The 18,911-nt window shown below is 42.0% G+C and overlaps 1 protein-coding gene across 9 annotated transcripts in view; it reads right to left on the bottom strand.

Moving 5' to 3' along the window:
• The window catches only part of LOC142049874 (adenomatous polyposis coli protein-like), a 131,385-nt gene that overhangs the window by 10,165 nt on the left and 102,309 nt on the right, over positions 1-18,911 (bottom strand). For 7 of the 9 annotated variants that reach the window (XM_075078015.1, XM_075078017.1, XM_075078013.1 and 4 more), the window contains 6 exons: positions 17,316-17,694; positions 15,944-16,039; positions 14,922-15,061; positions 12,530-12,607; positions 1,510-1,626; positions 309-523 (listed from right to left, as the gene is read on the bottom strand). In XM_075078015.1, coding sequence (XP_074934116.1) covers positions 309-523; positions 1,510-1,626; positions 12,530-12,607; positions 14,922-15,061; positions 15,944-16,039; positions 17,316-17,694 — 1,025 coding nt within the window. Of the gene's footprint in view, positions 1-308; positions 524-1,198; positions 1,627-12,529; positions 12,608-14,921; positions 15,062-15,943; positions 16,040-17,315; positions 17,695-18,911 lie in introns of those variants that run through there. The other 2 variants (XM_075078021.1, XM_075078023.1) reach the window with 2 other exon arrangements.

The following is an 18,911-nucleotide window of genomic DNA, read 5'->3' as shown; positions in this document are numbered from 1 at the left end:
TTTCATCTGAATGTTAATCAAATCCTATACAAATACGAACAGTTTGCTCCCACACTATCCTTTCCATATAAACCGTTCCAGGTGGTTTCCTATGGCTGATAATAACTGCTTTAACAAGCAGCATATATTAATTCTTCTGCATATACCTGTTATCTAAATTAAATACTTGCCTTATCAAATCCATTAAAAAATGAATGCTTAATTACTATACTTAAAACATGCATTCATATTAAGACTTAGTCATACGAACTATTAAACATACTTTTGGTACCACTACTGATTCCCAGAAAAATAGAAAATATATTCACCTGTGGTCCTCATTAGTAGCAATTAAGCTAGAAACATTTCTTAATATTCCTCCTCCACTTTCTATGATGGCTAAAGTGTTTGTTTGGCTCCGGTATGTCAGTGTACCAACTAGAAATGCAAGAGCACCATCAACAGCACATATATCACCTTTGTTCTCAGTACAGTGTGCTGACAAATTCCATAAGGCACTCAAAATGCTTTTTAGGGTGGATTCCTAGAACAATAAAATGACAGAATTAGGGAGTTTTCAGCTATTGATCATAAACCCTCAGAAGTATGTAAGTTAGCTTCAAGGAGGCAGTGTAAAACTTGTTTTTCTAGCTCTCATGGATGCAAAGATAGCTTTGAAAATGTGAACCAAGAATAACCTGAAGAAATAATTCCTGCTGAACCTGCACACAGTCTAAAAATAGAGCTCAGAGGCGCAAACTGCCTCACTTATTCTAATCCAGATTTGCAAATAACAGAATTCATCCACCATGGAATTTAGCTTTTGTCCAGTTCGCTGCAGAATTTGATTTCTGATTGGCATGAAATCTCTATTGTGTTGTATGTTGATGACCAATGTTTTGCTTTCTGTTTTACTGCATATGCCACTATTTCTCTAGCTTTTCTTCACAAATGAGAATTAAGTGTGTTTCGGGCTCTGCTTTCTGTGCTGATAAACCAGAGGCAAGCAGCAGTGCATACATAACTACTTTTGTTTGCTTCTCTCTCCTTCCCTCAGCTATGGATTTGCTATTGCTTGCCAGAAAGTTTCAGAAGTATGCACCACAATACTTGTCAGCTGCCATAACAGTAAAAAGTATGTAGATTAGCTGGCAGGGGACACTGGGATGGACTATAATCCTGTTGGGATATCAAGTAGACATCTCTAGAATGACAAATTCACAAAATCAGAAGATGGTTTTATTAAAACTCCAAAATTATATTGGAACAGCACAGCTCATGAAACTGAAGAGTGAAAGCTATCAACCCTTGTAAATAAAATTACAGAAACACTAGTAGTTCTCAGATGTCATTGCTGTGTTGTGATCTGCTGCCCAGTTAACTCAAAGCAATTCTCTTCCTCAAAGGAAAGTACCTGAAACACCGCAAATATTTGACTAACTGCTTATATCAAAAAAGGATAACAATATTGGTATTTTGAGTAACATTAATGCAATATCTCAAAAATTTCTCATAATCATTTATATATACCTTCTTAACTTCTAAAGCACATGCCATCAATGCTTTCACACTTCCAACTTCACGGAGAGTCTTTTTACTGTTTACATCTGCTCGCCAGGACAAATTCCTTAAAACACTTGCAATGACCTGCAAAGCATGAAAGAAAAATAACGTAACTCAAAACAGCTATTCCTTTAGTGGTGTGCTTGTTTTGGCTGAGAAGGGGTTAATTCTCCTCACAACGGTGGGGTACCTTTCCACCTTCCTGCGCTCTGCCTCATCAGCAGGAGGCTCGGAGGGGCGGGGCCATGGCTGGGGCGGCTGACCCCGACTGGGCAATGGCATGTTCATTCCATACCATGTGACACCATGACCAGTATATTAAGGGGGGGCAGTTTGCGGCTCGGGGAGGTGGGTCGGTGGGCAGTGAGTGGCTGCGTCGGGTGCGGTTTGTTTTGGTGGGTCATCCCACTCCCTCCCTGCCACCCCCGGGTTTCGCGATTCTCGTTGTTTTCCTTTCCATTGCATTTTTGTTGTTGTTTCTTTTCTTATTTTAATTATTAAACTGTTCTTATCTCAACCCATGAGCATTACCCTTCTGATTCTCTCCGCCATCTACCGGTGGGGGAGTGAGCGAGCGACTGTGTGGGGCTGAGCTGCCACTAAACCACGACAGTCTTTTTGGCGCCCAATGTGGGGCTCAGAGGGTTGGAGATAATAACAGCTGCTGGTCACAGCACCATGTTCTCGTTTTTGCAGTTTGTGTTAAAGATTGGTGTTGGTTTGTTGAGTCTGCTGTGTTCTGCTGTGATTAGTAACGTTTTGCCTGCAAGATTTGTTATATAAACATTCGTTTTCAGCTTTATCTGGTATTTGGGGTTTTTGCTGAAACCGTTACTGTACTTTACATACCACCTTGTTGAGGCAATTAGCAATTATACCTCCTCCTCAGAGAGATTTTATATGGAGGAAATACAGAATAGTACCTTTGCAACTTTCTTCTATGAGGTCTCTGCCTCTATTACAACCACCTTTTTGTATCTTGAACATCCTTGGGTGGTTAAGGTGCACTTATTGTTAGTTTTTGGGCATGTTGTTTTGGTTTTGACTAAGCAACTTAAGAATATCACCCAGAAATCTGCCCCAAGGCTTGATAGCTATGAGTGGCAGAGCATGTGGGATAGCATGGGCAAATACCTAGGGCAGTGGGCACCCCCAGTGTTTTGGAGTTTCACCCCCGAACAAGTGCAGAATCCTGAAAAACTAGTAGAATATTTGGAGAAAGTATGTTGTTGTGCTGGGAACTCCAGAGAGACACAGATAACTGCAACATGCTGGGGCCTGGCCCATGCATACCGAGCTCTGCTCAAGAGTATTCAGTGCTCCCAAGGGGAAGAGAATGTCTCTGGATTGAAAGGCAAAGTGACAGGCACTACGGCCACTCCAACCGCCAGGACAAGCACTGTGGCTACTCAAACCCCCATGACAAGTACTGGAGCTGACTCAGAGAATCAACCCGTGCCAGTATGAGCTGTCCCCATACACAACAAAAAATATTGCAAGCAGACATCAACTCGTTTAGAACAGGGTGATGAAAAAGCAGGGCCGTCACGAAGAGAGGAGGAAGAAGTCATAAATGAAATAGAAACTACCCGATCCCTGTCCTTGAGCGAGTTGCGAGATATGCGAAAAGATTATAGCTGTCGTTCAGGTGAGCACATTGTCACCTGGCTGCTCCGATGCTAGGGTAACGGGGCCAGTAGCCTGGAACTAGAGGGAAAAGAAGCCAAAAAACTGGGATCCCTTTCTGGGGAAGGGGGCGTTGACAAAGCAATTGGAAAAAACCCACAAGCCCTCCGCCTCTGGAGGCGACTCCTGTCCGGAGTGAGAGAAAGGTATCCCTTCAAAGAAGATGTTACCTATCGCCTAGGACAATGGACAACTATGGAGAAAGGCATCCAGTATCTAAGGGAATTAGCTGTGCTTGAGATGACTTATGGTGACCTGGACGATCAACGGTCATCCAAAGATCCGTATGAAGCCAAGTGCACACGACCCATGTGGCGGAATTTTGTACGGAGTGCACCATCCTCGTATGCAAACTCATTGACAGTAATGTCCTGGAGAGAGGATGAGGCACCAACAGTGGCGGTGGTGATTGATAGACTCCGGGATTACGAAACAAATATCTCTTCCTCGCTCGTCTCTGCTGTGGAGAAACTATCCCGAGGTCCAGCAACTCAAAGAAGATAGGTCCTGCTCCCCACCTGTATGTAGTAGTGTCTCAGCTGTTGGGAATAGGTGTCCTTTTGCTCAAAGGAGAGGACACACACCACGGGCCACCCTATGTTTCTACCTGCGTGACCACAGAGAGGACATGATGAGGTGGGATGGGCAGCCTGCCTCGACCCTAGAGGCACGGGTATGTGAACTGCAAGGAAGAACAATCACTCAGGGAGGTTCTTCCAGGAAAGCTGCTGCTCCAGTTTCCAGTGAGCAAGTCCACAGACAGAGGAGTAGAAGCACTGATTTTATTTCTGAGCTTAATAGAGAGACTCTTGAGTCACATTTACAGGAAGTGAGTTGTGACTGCCATGATCAGGACTAGAGGGGCCCTGCCTCCAGCCAGGTGGAGGAAAGGGATAACCGGGTTTACTGGACTGTGTGGATCCGATGGCCTGGCACATCCGACCCACAGGAGTATAAAGCTTTAGTGGACACTGGTGCACAGTGCACCCTACTGCCATCAAAATATATAGGGGCAGAACTGATCAACATTGCTGGAGTGACGGGGGGATCCCAAGAGCTAACTGTATTGGAGGCCGAAGTGAGCCTCACCGGGAATGAGTGGCAAAAGCACCACATTGTGACTGGCCCAGAGGCTCTGTGCATCCTTGGCATAGACTACCTCAGGAGAGGGTATTTCAAGGACCCAAAAGGGTACAAGTGGGCTTTTGGTGTAGCTGCCTTGGAGATGGAGGAAACTAAACAGCTGTCTACCTTGCCCGGTCTCTCGAAGAACCCTTCTGTTGTGGGGTTGCCGAGGGTCAAAGAACAACAGGTGCCTATGGCCACCACAACAGTGCATTGGCGGCAATATCGTACCAATTGAGACTCCGTGATTCCCATCCATGAGCTCATTCACCAACTGAAGAGCCAAGGAGTCATCATTAAGACCCACTCACCCTTTAACAGTCCCATATGGCCAGTGAGGAAATTTAATGGAGAATGGAGGCTAACAGTAGACTATGGTGGCCTGGATGAAGTCACTCCACCGTTGAGTGCTGCTGTGCCAGACATACTAGACCTTCAATATGAACTGGAGTCAAAGGCAGCCAAGTGGTATGCCTCAATTGATATTGCTAATGCATTCTTCTCAATCCCTCTGGCAGCAGAGTGCAGGCCACAGTTTGCTTCTTTCACTTGGAGGGGGGTCCAGTACACCTGGAATCGACTGCCCCAGGGGTGGAAACACAGCCCTGCCATTTGTCATGGAGTGATCCAGACTGCACTGGAACAGGATGGTGCTCCAAAACACCTTCAATACATTGATGACATCATCGTGTGGGGCAACAGAGCAGAAGAAGTATTTGAGAAAGGAGAGAAAATAGTCCAAATCCTTCTTAAGGCCAGTTTTGCCATAAAACAAAGTAAGGTCAAGGGACCTGCGCAGAAGATAGAGTTCTTAGGAATAAAATGGCAAGATGGTCGTTGTCAATTTCCAATGAACGTGATCAACAAAATAGCAGACATGTCTCCACCAACTAGCAAAAAGGAAACACAAGCTTTCTTGGGCGTTGTGGGTTTTTGGAGAATGCGTATTCCACATTACAGTCTGATCGTAAGCCCTCTCTATCAAATGACCCGGAAGAAGAATGATTTCAAATGGGGCCCTGAGCAACAACAGGCCTTTGAACAGATTAAAGAGGAAATAGGTCATGCAGTAGCTCTTGGGCCAGTCCGGGCAGGATAAGAGGTAAAAAATGTGTCTACACTGCAGCTGGGGAGATTGGCCCTACCTGGAGACTCTGGCAGAAAGCACCAGGGGAGACTCGAGGTCGACCCCTAGGGTTTTGGAGTCATGGATACAGAGGGTCCGAAGCCCGCTATACTCCAACTGAAAAAGAGATATTGGCAGCATATGAAGGGGTTCCAGCTGCTTCAGAAGCGGTTGGTACTGAATGAAGCACAGCTGCTCCTGGCACCCTGATTGCCAGTACTGGGCTGGATGTTCAAAGGAAACATCCCCTCTACACACCATGCAACTGATGCTATGTGGAGTAAATGGGTTGCACTGATCACCCAGCAGGCTCGAGTAGGAAACCCCAGTCGCCCAGGAATCTTGGAAGTGATTATGGACTGGCCAGAAGGCAAAGACTTTGGATTGTCACCAGAGGAGGAGGTGACATGTGCTAAAGAAGCCCCACTATTTAACACACTGCCAGAAAAGGAGAAGCACTACGCCCTGTTCACTGATGGGTCCTGTTGTCTTGTGGGAAAGCATCAGAGATGGAAGGCTGCTGTATGGAGTCCTACACGACAAGTAGCAGAAACTGCTGAAGGAGAAGGTGAATCGAGCCAGTTTGCAGAAATAAAGGCCATCCAGCTGGCCTTAGACATTGCCGAACGGGAAAAGTGGCCAGTGCTCTATCTCTATACTGAGTCCTGGATGGTGGCAAATGCCCTGTGGGGCTGGTTACAGCAGTGAAAGCAAAGCAACTGGCAGTGCAGAGGCAAACCCATCTGGGCTGCCACACTGCGGCAAGATATTGCTGCCCGAGTAGAGAACCTGGTTGTAAAGGTACGTCATGTGGATGCTCACGTCCCCAAGAGTCGGGCCACTGAAGAACATCGGAACAACCAGCAGGTGGATCAGGCTGCCAAGACTGAAGTGGCTGAGGTGGATCTGGACTGGCAACATAAGGGTGAAGTATTTCTAGCTCGGTGGGCCCATGACACCTCAGGCCATCAAGGGAGAGATGCAACATACAGGTGGGCTCGTGATCGAGGGTGTGGACTTGGCCATGGATGTTATTGCACAGGCCATCCATGAATGTGAAACGTGCGCTGCAATCAAGCAAGCGAAGCGGGTAAAGCCTCTGTGGTATGGGGGACGATGGCTGAAATACAAATACGGGCAGGCTTGTCAGATTGATTATAGCACGCTTCCACAAACTAGCCAAGGCAAGCGCCATGTGCTTACAATGACAGAAGCAACCACTGGATGGCTGGAAACATATCCCATGCCCCATGCCACCACCCGGAACACTATCCTGAGTCTTGAAAAACAAGTCCCGTGGCGACACGGCACCCCAGAGGTAACTGAGTCAGACAAGGGGACTCATTTCCGAAATAGCCTCATAGACACCTGGGCCAAAGAGCATGGCATTGAGTGGGTGTATCACATCCCCTATCACGCACCAGCCTCTGGGAAAACTGAACGGTACAATGGACTGTTAAAAACTATGATAAGAGCAATGTGGGGGTGGAATATTCAAGCACTGGGATCCAGACTTAGCAAAAGGCACGTGGTTTGTCAACACAAGGGGATCTGCCAGTCAAGCTAGCCCTGCCCAGTCAGAAGTATTACATACTGTGGAAAGGGATAGAGTCCCTGTAGTGCACACAAAAAGTATGCTGCGAAAGACAGTCTGGGTTCTTCCTGCCTCAGGCAAAGGCAAACCCATTCATAGCACTGCTTTTGCTCGAGGACCTGGGTGTACTTGGTGGGTGATGCGGGAGGATGGAGGAGTCCAGTGTGTACCTGAAGGGGATTTGATTTTGGTTGAAAACAGCCATTGAACTGAATGGCACAATGCGAACTGCTATATAATATTGTGTGTCATCTCTGTGTTGTATCAATGATATCATAGTACAAGCCTCCAAATCCATAGAAGATAAACTGTGAAACAAGCAGTGCAGCAGTGATGGAACGATGACTGAGTTGGTATGCAGCAACCCAACACCAGACACACCATCTCTCCCACCCTGAAAGACTGATATGACAGATGGAGCCCAGAGTCATGGACTGGGTGAACTCAATGGACATTTTAATGGACATTATACAGGGAAGGTCCATGAACTAAGGGAATGATGTCTGTGTATTATGTTAAAGGATGGGAAGGGGAGGGGTGGTGGTTGGTACGGTTGTATTGCATCGTATGGGACCTGGGCATGGTGTAAATGGTATGGAATAAGGGGTGGAGAATGTGCTGGTTTTGGCTGAGAAGGGGTTAATTCTCCTCACTGTGGGGGTGGGCTACCTTTCCAGCTTCCCGCGCTCTGCCGCTGTTAGTGTGAGGCTGGGAGGGGCCATGGTGGGGGTGGCTGACCTCGACTGGCCAATGGCATGTTCATTCCATACCATGTGACACCATGACCAGTATATTAAGGGGGGTAGTTTGCGGCTTGGGTTGGTGTGGTGTTGGTTCAGCGGGCGGTGAGCGGCTGCATTGTGTGCCGTTTGTTTTGGTGGTTCATCCCCCTCCCCTTTCCCTTCCCCCTCCCGGGTTTCGCGCCTCCCATTGTTTTCCTTTCCATTGCATTTTTGTTGTTTGTTTTTTTTTAATTATTAACTATTCTTATCTCAACCCACAAGCATTACCCTTCTGATTCTCTCCCCATCCCAACGGTGGGGGAATGAGCGAGTGACTGCGTGGGGCTGAGTTGCCGGCTAAACCACGACAGTACGTTATCTGCATTTCCTCTTGGTTTTCTGGAACAATATAGAGTTCATTAACAGTGTCACTGTTCAGCCTCTGAACTAGCTTTTTTCCTGAAATTCACTTTTTGTTCTATTGCCAGCCAGCTAGATTGTCCTAAGATTTCAGTATGAAGTACTGGCCTTTGTGTATAAAATAAATGAAGATTTTAAAGCAGGTTCTTTGCTTTCCACACTGTCTGAAAAATTGGACCAAAACCTCAGATTTGTGCTCTACTCTGATGTCTGCTGTAGACATATTATGCAATCTTAGGAGAGAGATTTATATAATCTTTTTCCTCAGCTTTTCCACTTGTAAAATGGGACAATCATACTAACCTGCCCCTCAGAGGTATGGTATGATTATCTTTATTAATGTTAATCAAGCTTTTTTGAATACACTGTGTCTTTTATAATCAGAATAGTTATCCGTCAAAGATGGGTAGGCATTCAGCCTAGGTTCTTGTCCTTGGCAGCAGCTGGACTGAGGTGCTTCAAAGTAAAGTGCAACTGTCAAGACAGCGGACAGTCATTAAATATTTAACTCCATCAATTTATGGGCAGCTGTAAGCATGTATATCCCTCATAAAAATATATTTGATAGAATACTGTTATCTATGGATGTTCTCATTGTCACAAAAGTGTATAACCTCATTAGGTTATGAGATACAAGCTCATCTGCACACCCACAAAGGAGCTCAGAGAGGCAATGGCAGGTGGTGGACCCAAATAATACCCTGCCCCAGCTCCTCACAGGAGCCAGCAGCCCATCACAGGCCCATCTGCAGAAGCCCAGGGGAGCACAGGGATATACAATGGCAGGCAGGAACCCAAATTAAGGACTCAGAGGAAGGGACCCCTGTCCAGGACACTCCCAAGGCTGTCCCAGGAGAGCCATCAGCCCCGTTATCCAGGTGTGAAACCCATCAAGGTGAGCACTCTCTGAAGCACCTTTCAGACTGAGAGGAGTGACTGCCCTGGGGTAAAGGACACATTATGGGATGCAAGGGAAGAGCGTTTCAGGATTGCACAGGACTTATGGGATGTTTAGAGGAGGAACCAAAGGAGAGGAAAAGGAGAGATCTAGGTGATTTGGGGAGAAACAAGTGTAGGATAATAGAGAAATAATGGGATAAGAGGGGCTGGTTGCATATAGTTTGTTGGTTTGTATAATTGTCTGGCTACACCCTGCACTTGATCTATCTTATGCAGCATCTTCTTCTTCCTGCATCTGTCCTATCTTCTTATTAAATTCCTTTCTAACTCTAACTTTCTAACTCCCTGGGTGAGGGCAATAGAGGCCCATGTGTCTGTGATGACAGTAACAGGAGCGAGTACAGGCATGCAAGTCAGCATGTGAACACTAGCAAGTATCAAGCTGGACTAACTGGTGAATAGGTGAAGTGGCCTGGGAGCAAGGGGGGAGTGGGTCTCTAAGGGCCAGCTCTGTGTGTGAGTGCCTGTGTGTCTCTAAGGGCAAGAGCACAGGGGCTTCAGCTATTGGGACCAGGTGAGTCCCGGCCAGCTCTGGGTGTGTGTGCGCGTGCGAGAGAGAGGGTCTGTACCAGTAACTGGAGTAGGGCTATGGTCTCAGGGGCTCCTATGCCAGCATTTGGGGAGACTGGGATCCAGGAGCCAGCTACTGGGCAGACTGAGTGTCTGAGCCCAGCTGCTGGAGGGTTTCACCTTGCACATACGCATATATATATTCTCACTACTGGATCTCCATCCTGCTCCCCTCTCTGGCTGAGCAGAATAAGGCTGTTGCTGTGCTTGTGGGAGTGCTCTGCATGTCTGTCTGTGATCTTTGTGGCCAGCTGTGTACTTACGTATAGATGTGGTGTATACGTATCCTCTGTGTATGTGTGCCTACTGGGAATACATTTTCAGCCTCACTACTGGTTGGATCTGGGGGCAATGGAGCTGCAACAGCCTTGCCTCTGTTGGGATACCAAATTCAGACCTCCCTAACAAAGTTTTTAAAAATATTACTGAACTATTGGTCTTGACATTTAATGGTTAATTTAAATTTGTTATTTTTCATTTCAATGATAAAAATTAGTAATTGGCACAATTTACCTGTGTTACATCATTCCTTATGTTGTTTTACCTCTCTCATGTCCTCATTTGTTTATGACAAAAAGTCTGTCTTTCAATATTTATAATATAAAATTATATTTATATATAATTATATATTATATAAAACATAATTCTTTGCTTTTTAAACACTTGCTGCATATTGAGCAGATGTTTTTGTTGATTTGTCACTACAGTGATTTCAAGCTCTTGTTTTAAATGAACTGCAACCATTCAGAAAAGTAGCAATGCATATGAACAGTTGCATTTACTTCTTCCAATATACAGTACTTTCCATTTAAATAATGAATTGCCTGTGCTGCTTATTTTAAAAAGTTTTATACACTTCTGGACTTCCTCACAGTCCTCTTTAATCTTGATAAAACTAAATAATTATACAACACTAGCACCCCGCATTTGACTTCCTTTTCAAGAGTACTAAATATACTTAATATCTGTCCTGATAACAAATCAGAGACTGTACCCAGTATCCTTTATTGTAATTTTAACTATTTTCTCAACCATAATTACTTATCTACTCAACTAGTGGGAAAATGCTTTTTGTCAACAGTGTCTTAAGACAGAAAGTCAATTTTACTTAAAATTGTTCTTTTATCTATTTTCTGATGATTCACTCAAACTGCAAAGAAAACAGGGTTTTCCTTCCCAAAAGCTGTTTTGATTTCTTTACATCATCTATTTATTAAAGTAGAATTTCATATTTAATAATTTTAATTTCCATACCACTGAAGAACAGTTCTGTGCTGTCAACTCTCAACATTACCCTAAGCACTTTATAAGATGTAAGAAAAGACTGTTTATTTACAGGATATTTTTCTTTACACAGCATGAGAAACTGGAAGAGACACGCTGGTTTAACACTGAACACTTTGCTGACACCTGAACAAAGTTCCTCTAGGAGGTACTGGTGTAAAAAGCAGGTATATATGTACTAAGAGAACAAACTTGTCATACAGATTCTCCTTTGAAGTAGAGCTTTCTCTGCTGTTATTAGTCCATTATTTATTTTCTGCTAGTGTAGGAGGAGCCTCAGATGCCACAATACTGCATTAACCCTCAGGGTAATCCTAGTCCATTAGCACTATCACTAGTAAACTAAATCAGCGAATCACAGATTGCTCAAACTTAACTTGAAAAATGGACATCCACTAACAGATCAGGGTCATAAAAGTGAGTTTTATAGCTGATATATATATACTTTGGTGAGAAAAAAGAATTTGTCCCAGAGTTAAGCATTTTTATAACCACAAAGTTGTACTTCATAATTTATAGAACAACTACAGATACAAACTTTGCATCAAAGTTAATGCTGACGACAACATAAGTGAGTATGAAAAAAAGAGAATCAGACTGGGAAGGATGGAACATTTCACAGAGAGAGCCTAATTTAAAAAAAGAGAAAGTGGTCTATGAACAGAGCACTACAAATCATAGAATCATAAAATCATTTAGGTTGGAAAAGACCCTTAAGATCAAGTCCAACCATAAACCTAACACTGCCAAGTCCACCATTAAACCATGGCCCTAAATGCCACATCTACACTTCTTTTAAACACCTCCAGGAATGGTGACTCAACCACCTCTTTGGGGAGCCTGTTCCAATGCCTGACCACTCTTTCAGTAAATAATTTTTTCCTAATATCCAATCTAAACCTCCCCTGGAGCAGCTTGAGGCCATTTCCTCTCGTCCTATCACTAGTGACTTGGGAGAAGAGACCAACACCCACCTCGCTACAACCTCCTTTCAGGTAGCTGTAGAGAGCGATAAGGTCTCCCCTCAGCCTCCTTGTCTCCGGACTAAACAACCCCAGCTCCCTCAGCCACTCCTCATAAGACTTGTTCTCTAGACCCTTCACCAGCTTTGTTGCCCTTCTCTGGACATGCTCCAGCAGCTCAATGTCTTTCTTGTACTGAGGGGCCCAAAACTGAACACAGTATTCGAGGTGTGGCCTCGCCAGTGCTGAGTACAGGGGCACGATCACTTCCCTACTCCTGCTGGCCACACTGTTCCTGATACAAGCCAGGATGCTGTTGGCCTTCTTGGCCACCTGGGCACACTGCTGGCTCATATTCAGCCAGCTGTCATGAAAGAAGATACGAATTTAAGCATAAAATAACTCATGGAGAGGCCGAATGAGCAGAAAGAAAGGGGAGCAGAAATACAACATTTTAATACAACTCAATGAAATTGAAGGGATGCAAGATGATGGAAATGTGCAAGCCAAGGAAATATTTCATCTCAAAAGGAAGTACCTGCTGCAAGTCTTCACTTTCAGACTTCAGTTGGGCTACAAGTGCTCTCATGCAGTCCTTCATAGAACATAACGTAGCCTGTTAGGAATCAGGAGAAAAAAGAAAATAAAGAATATTAAATGACACATTAGGTGGCTTGTTTGTGCATAATTCTTTGGTATTTTAAGCTATTAATCTCTGAAGTTCAAAAAAGCTTAGTAAAATACTTCCAATAACAGACATTTGATCTACAATTATTAAAATGTTAAGCATAAATATCAGTTTCTATTCTGGGAAATACATAAGTGGTGAAATTGTGCTAAATTTTATACTTTTGACAAGTCTAGGACCAAATCTGGAACACTAATAGTTTAGAAGCCTTCTTCACTATGTCCCAGATATGAAACTGGACACTCACCTGTAAGCTGGCAATGTGTTGTTACCTGATGTCTACTGAGTCTCAAATCATACTTTTTCTTTCAAATTTACATAATATGAAAAGTAATGTGACAATTTAAAACTGACACAAAGACAACAACATTCCTGACTTCTGAAGACCAAATTACTTTTTAAGAATACACTAGTAATTGAAAAACTGTAAGGCTTACATTAGAAAATGTTTGTGACAAAGCACAATTAAAATTTCTGAAAAAAACAAATGTATGTTAGAAATGCATTATTCATTAGCTGGATAACACGTACATTTACATCACAGAGTATTTTAGCTTGTGCTATAAACCCAATAACTGCAGCCTCACAGCAATTACTAATCAGATGGTTTTAAGAGTCAGTATTTTGTGAAGCACTTAATTTGTAGGAGGGATTTGTTACACTCTGTTTAAAACTGGGAGCAAAAAGTGAGTAGTATGAAATCTGGTTTTATTTTTGCAGAATCACAGAATGGTTGAGGTTGGAAGGGACCTCCAGAGGTCGTCTGGTCCAACCCCCCTGCTCAAGCAGGGCCACATAGAGCCGGTTGCCCAAGACCATGCCCAGATGGCTTCTGAATACCTCCAAGGAGAGAGACTCCACAACCTCTCTGGGCAACCCGTTCCAGTGCTCAGTCATCCTCACAGTGAAAAAGTTTTTCCTGATGTTCAGAGAGAACCTCCTGTGTTTCTGTTTGTGCCCATTGCCTCTTGTCCTGCCCCTGGGCACCACTGAAAAGAGCCTGGCTCTGTCTTCTTTGCACCCTCCCTTCAGGTATTTATATAAATTGATGAGATCCCCCCCCAAGCCGTCTCTTCTCCAGGCTAAACAGTCCCAGTCCCCCGCCTGGTGCAGAACAGGAGTACATCACTAGTTACTGGCCTGCAACTAGACTTTGTGCCACTGATTAGCACCCTCTGGGCCTGGCTGTTCAGCCAGTTCTCAGTCCACCTCACTGCTCATCCAGCCCATACTTCATCATCTGTGTCACCAGGTCCCTGTCTCCTTCAGCAGCAGGCCTACATTTTCCCTAGTCTTTTTGTCACCTATGTACTTATAGAAGCCCTTCTTGTTGCCTTTGATATCCCTCACCAGATTCAACTCCAGGTTTCCTAACCATGTCTCTACAAGCTCAGACAGTGTCTCTATATTCCTCTCAGGTTTACTGTCTCTGCTTCCACCATCTGTATATTTCCTTTTTATATCTGAGTTTTGTCAGGAGCTCTTTTGTTCATCCATGCAGGCCTCCTGGCATTTTTGCTTGACTTCCTGCTTGTTGGGATGGAATTTTCATTCACTCTTATAGTGTCTTCTATTAGAGCAGAAAGATAAAAATCTTGTCAGAATGCAGTTATTTGAAGATCTATGTCTTGGAAAACTCTGGGGCAAGAAATTCTTAAATATTAAAACTTTTTATCTTTTGAAAGCTAAGTCCTTGGTAGAAATTAGGGAATCTATTTTCTCCAGTCATATGAAATAGCACCCATTATGAGCCAGACATGCTCCAAACATTTAAGAAAGAGGATCCAGGCTGAAGAGATTTGCAAAAATTTATCATACAGTAATAATATTAGCAAATAAATGATAACTTTACAAAATTTTACTAAATTAACAGGCTTAGTTCAAAATCCTCAGAATAAATCTATTATCCATAATCATTGGTACATTATGGAAAGATCTAGTGTATTGTTTACACAAGAATAAAGCCAATAGATAAAATCTTTACTTTCAGTGACAAAACAGAAATAACTTTAATACAAAAGCTGATACTATACTTTTATGATATAACATTCAGTTTGTGCTCTGTGTTAGCAACAGGATGGAATGGCAAAGTTTTGGAGGAATTTCTGTGTCGAGTCAAAATGCAATATCTATCCCAGAAATGCAATATCCTTTCCCAGAGATTTTCATCACCTTTCTGAGACCTACAAGTCAAACACAACTATGAACTGAAATGATTGTATGTTTGAAATTCTATTTTTACCTTGTTTGCCACATCTCCAAAAGTCAAGTTTGTCAGAGCCATTCCAGCATACCTCCTTAATGTAACACTATAGTGGTCATTTGTAAGCCCAGACATTTCACAATCCACTTGCAAGAGTTCTGCAATGGCCTGCAAACCTCCTTTAAAAATAAATAAATAATAAAATGAATAATAATAATAAACAATACTACTAATAAATTTCAATTGTAATATCAAGAATACAGTATAAACACATCAAGGAGTAAATTGCATTCATATGCACAGAATAGCTCTCAAACATCTGAAAAACAAAAGGCTCAGAAAGGTAAATAATAATTTCTTAAATACACTGTTAAATATTGACTCTGGATCTTGAACTGTGTGCTTAGTACAAACTGAAAGGTATGGTAGCATGATGTTGAGATTTTGGGGGAAGATGAGAACAGAAGCATTTATGAAGAGGTAAGAAGCACACCCATCTTTTAATTCCACCCAGTCAAAATCACATTTCACTGATAAACTCACACCAATTACATAAAAGGTTATTCAGTAAATCTGATAATTGTTAATTTAATAATTATTATTGAATCTTATTATCTCAGAAAAAAATACATATAATTTTTTCATTGATAATGAAAAGTGGCAAATTAAGGAAACTTGCACGCACAGAATTCACTGAAGATGGACTAAAGTATTCAGGCTGTTTGTTATACAGGAATCAATATGTTTAACTCATGATGCAAAAAACCCTCAGAAAGTAGTCTCCATTACAAGTCCAATACTTCTAAAATTGCAAATATTTCCAGGCTACAAATGCCCTTCCAAAAATCACAGCTAATGCCAGATATAAGAGTAACTTGCATAACAATCTGTCCACTAGGAAATAGTCTAGCTATAAGTTCATTCAAACTGCATCAATCAGAGTTTAACCTAGTGGTTAACAACAAACAAAAGCCACATATTCAGTGAGGTATACAAGAAAGGAATGTCCACATTTTCAGGAAGCATCTCAAAGGAAGTTAGAGAAGCACATTTAGTCTTACCAAGCTCATTCATGGCATGCCTGTGTTCTTCATCAAATGAAAGTTTCATCAAAACACATGCTGCAGGACAGATGTGATGATCAACTGGAGCTGGCACTGATCAAGAAATAGGTAACTATTAGTATTTCTTAGGTTCATAATTTTGTCTGGATCATAAGCTTTCCAAAAAGAATTTAATCTTAAAATAAAGTACAGGTTTTTTCAGTGTTTGTATCTTCCCAGTAACTCAAGAACAGACAGTTAATTAAGAACATTACTAATAAATGTGAGTACACAGAGGCACATACAACCACGATTACATATATGTACTAGAAATATACTTGAAGCTGAAAAGACTCTATCTTTTAGGATAATTCTGAATGTATGTATTAAGTAAAAAATATGACTTCAAGTACAAAAAAAAATCTAATTAATTTGGAAAAATAATAATCTTAGTGAAACAAATCAGTAAGTTTAAATTTTCTGGCAGCATTAAATAATACAACACCTAAGGTGAAGCAGTTTCTTTGGGTGTTACATCTTTATGAATGGTTAATTAAGCCCTTTGTTTCATAACAGAACTTTTAAAGTTCATAATTTTGTGAGCTAGACTTTCCCTAAAGCACAAATTGCATTGGTACATCTTATTCAGAGACCCACTTATACAAAGTGATTCTTGCAGTAAAATCCAACATCCAAAACAGAGCCCACTGACTTCAGTAGTACTTCTGATATAGATGTCTACAGCGTGTATTTACAAAATGGCAATTTTAATCCTCCCTTACTTCAGAAAAGCAGTTATTGAGTAATCCAGAAGGTTACATCTTTTTTTTAAAAAAAACAACTGCTATGTGAGAAAACTCCAATTCACTTAAATTGTCACTTCTCTGTTATTTTAACACTGAACTATTTCTTAGGCATCACATTCTAAATAATAGTTCACATTATACTGAATAGACTGGGATTATTTAATTTGTGCCCTCTATCCCTTTCCTAGATGAAATTGTTATCTTCTGAACACATCTGAATGAAAAGCAATTTGGGATTATTTATTTAGATATATTTCATTATCCATTCAAATGTAAAATAGCAATGAGTAGAAAGTTATGTTTAATTTGTAGATTATAAATATAAACCACTAGAATTATATCTGGAAAGCATACCAAAGCATATGATTTAAAGAACAAGTTTATAAATGAGATATCATATCTATAATAGATACTATTTCCTGATACTACCTTAACTTGAATATACATAAATAAATGAATAAATATAAAAATAAAAGAAACTTTACATGCATTCAACAAGAAGTCAGATTAAAGCTGATTTTTTTTGTAAATTCACTGCTTTCAACAGATCTTTTAAACATCTTTATACAGTTTACAGAACCTACTTGGGGGTTTTTCTTGGTCCATGACTTCTTCATGTGCCTCCTGCCATTTCCAACACATTTCACAGTAAGCACGGATTTGCTCCAAGAGGTGAAGCACACGGCTTTCCCGTCTGCCCCGCTTATCGTCAGGCTGGGAGTGAATGATGTTATGCAGTGCTGCACTGGCTCTGGCACGGGCCTCTTTACTACCACGGGAATTTCCTAACAACACAGAGTCTTTATCATTGCCATGTAAAAGCTGGATGAGGAGAGGAAGACATCCAGACTGACGCATAGCTATGCAGCTGTCTTGGGAGCTAGACATCGCTAGCAATGTTCGTGACATGTCATCTTTATCATGGGTACCAAGCATCGACAGTAATGAATACACCATTTCCACCTGCAGGTCAAATGATTTTAAAAATACAATTACATTTAGAAATACATATCAAATTAAAACAAAGTTCTCAATAGCATGCATGAGCAAAAAAGAAAATTTATTTATAGAATGGTGCAAAAATTTCATAGAATCATAGAACCATAGAATGGTTTGGGTTGGAAGACACCATCTAGTTCCAACCCCCCTACCATGGGCAGGGACATCTTTCACTAGATCAGTCCTGTCCAACCTGACCTTGAACACTGCCAGGGAGGGGGCATTCACAACTTCTCCGGGCAACCTGTTCCAGTGTCTCACCCTCATTGTAAAAAAATTCTTCTTTATCCAATCTAAATCTACCCTCTTTCAGTTTAAAACCTTTGCCCCTTGTTCTGTCACTACAGGCCCTGGTAAAAAGCCTCTCTTTGTCTTTCTCATAAGCCCCCTTTATTTATTGAAAGTCTGCAATAAGGTCTCCCTGGAGCCTTCTCTTCTCCAGGCTGAACAACCCCAACTCTCTCAGCCATTACTCATAGGAGATGTGTTCCAGCCCTTTGATAATTTCTGTGGTCCTCCTCTGGACCCACTCCAACAGGTCCATGTCTTTTTTGTGCTGGGGGCCCCAGAAATGCATGCCATATGCCGGGTGGGGTCTCACGAGAGTAGAGTGGAGGGGGAGAATCACCTCCTTCAACCTGCTGGTCACACTTCTTCTGAGGCAGCACAGGATATGGCTGGCTTTCTGGGCTGCAAGTGCACATAGCTGGCTCTTATCCAATTTTTCATCTACCTCATATCCCCAAGTCCTTCTCTGCAGGGCTGCTAGCAACCCATCCATCACCCAGTTTTGTACTGCTTCAAAATACTTAAATAAGCACTATTTATAATCACCATTCACCATTTATAATCTGAATAAATCTCACTTGGTGGTTAAATGGCTAGAATAACTGGGTGGTAATTATATCTAACTGTATTAATCTGCAAGACTAATGGCAAAGATTCCTAACTTTCCATTGCACACAAGGATTAAAGAAACATACTAATGAAAGTTCTTTAGCTTGGGAATGCAAGAATATATTTAAAATTAATTTTATCTAAGAAGAGTATGTTCTCTATGAATCATACTTTCATTAAAAGATGCTCTTCAGTGAAAAATTATTTGGTGTATGGCATTAAATACAGTTACTCCAGACAAGATAAGACTGATTACATTAATTTTTAACATACATTGTGCTAAA

The sequence above is a fragment of the Phalacrocorax aristotelis genome, chromosome W (genome assembly GCF_949628215.1).
Source record: "Phalacrocorax aristotelis chromosome W, bGulAri2.1, whole genome shotgun sequence".
Classification (NCBI taxonomy): Eukaryota; Metazoa; Chordata; class Aves; order Suliformes; family Phalacrocoracidae; genus Phalacrocorax; species Phalacrocorax aristotelis.
Note: the sequence above shows the minus strand (reverse complement) of the source record. Positions and strands in the feature narration are given on the sequence as shown.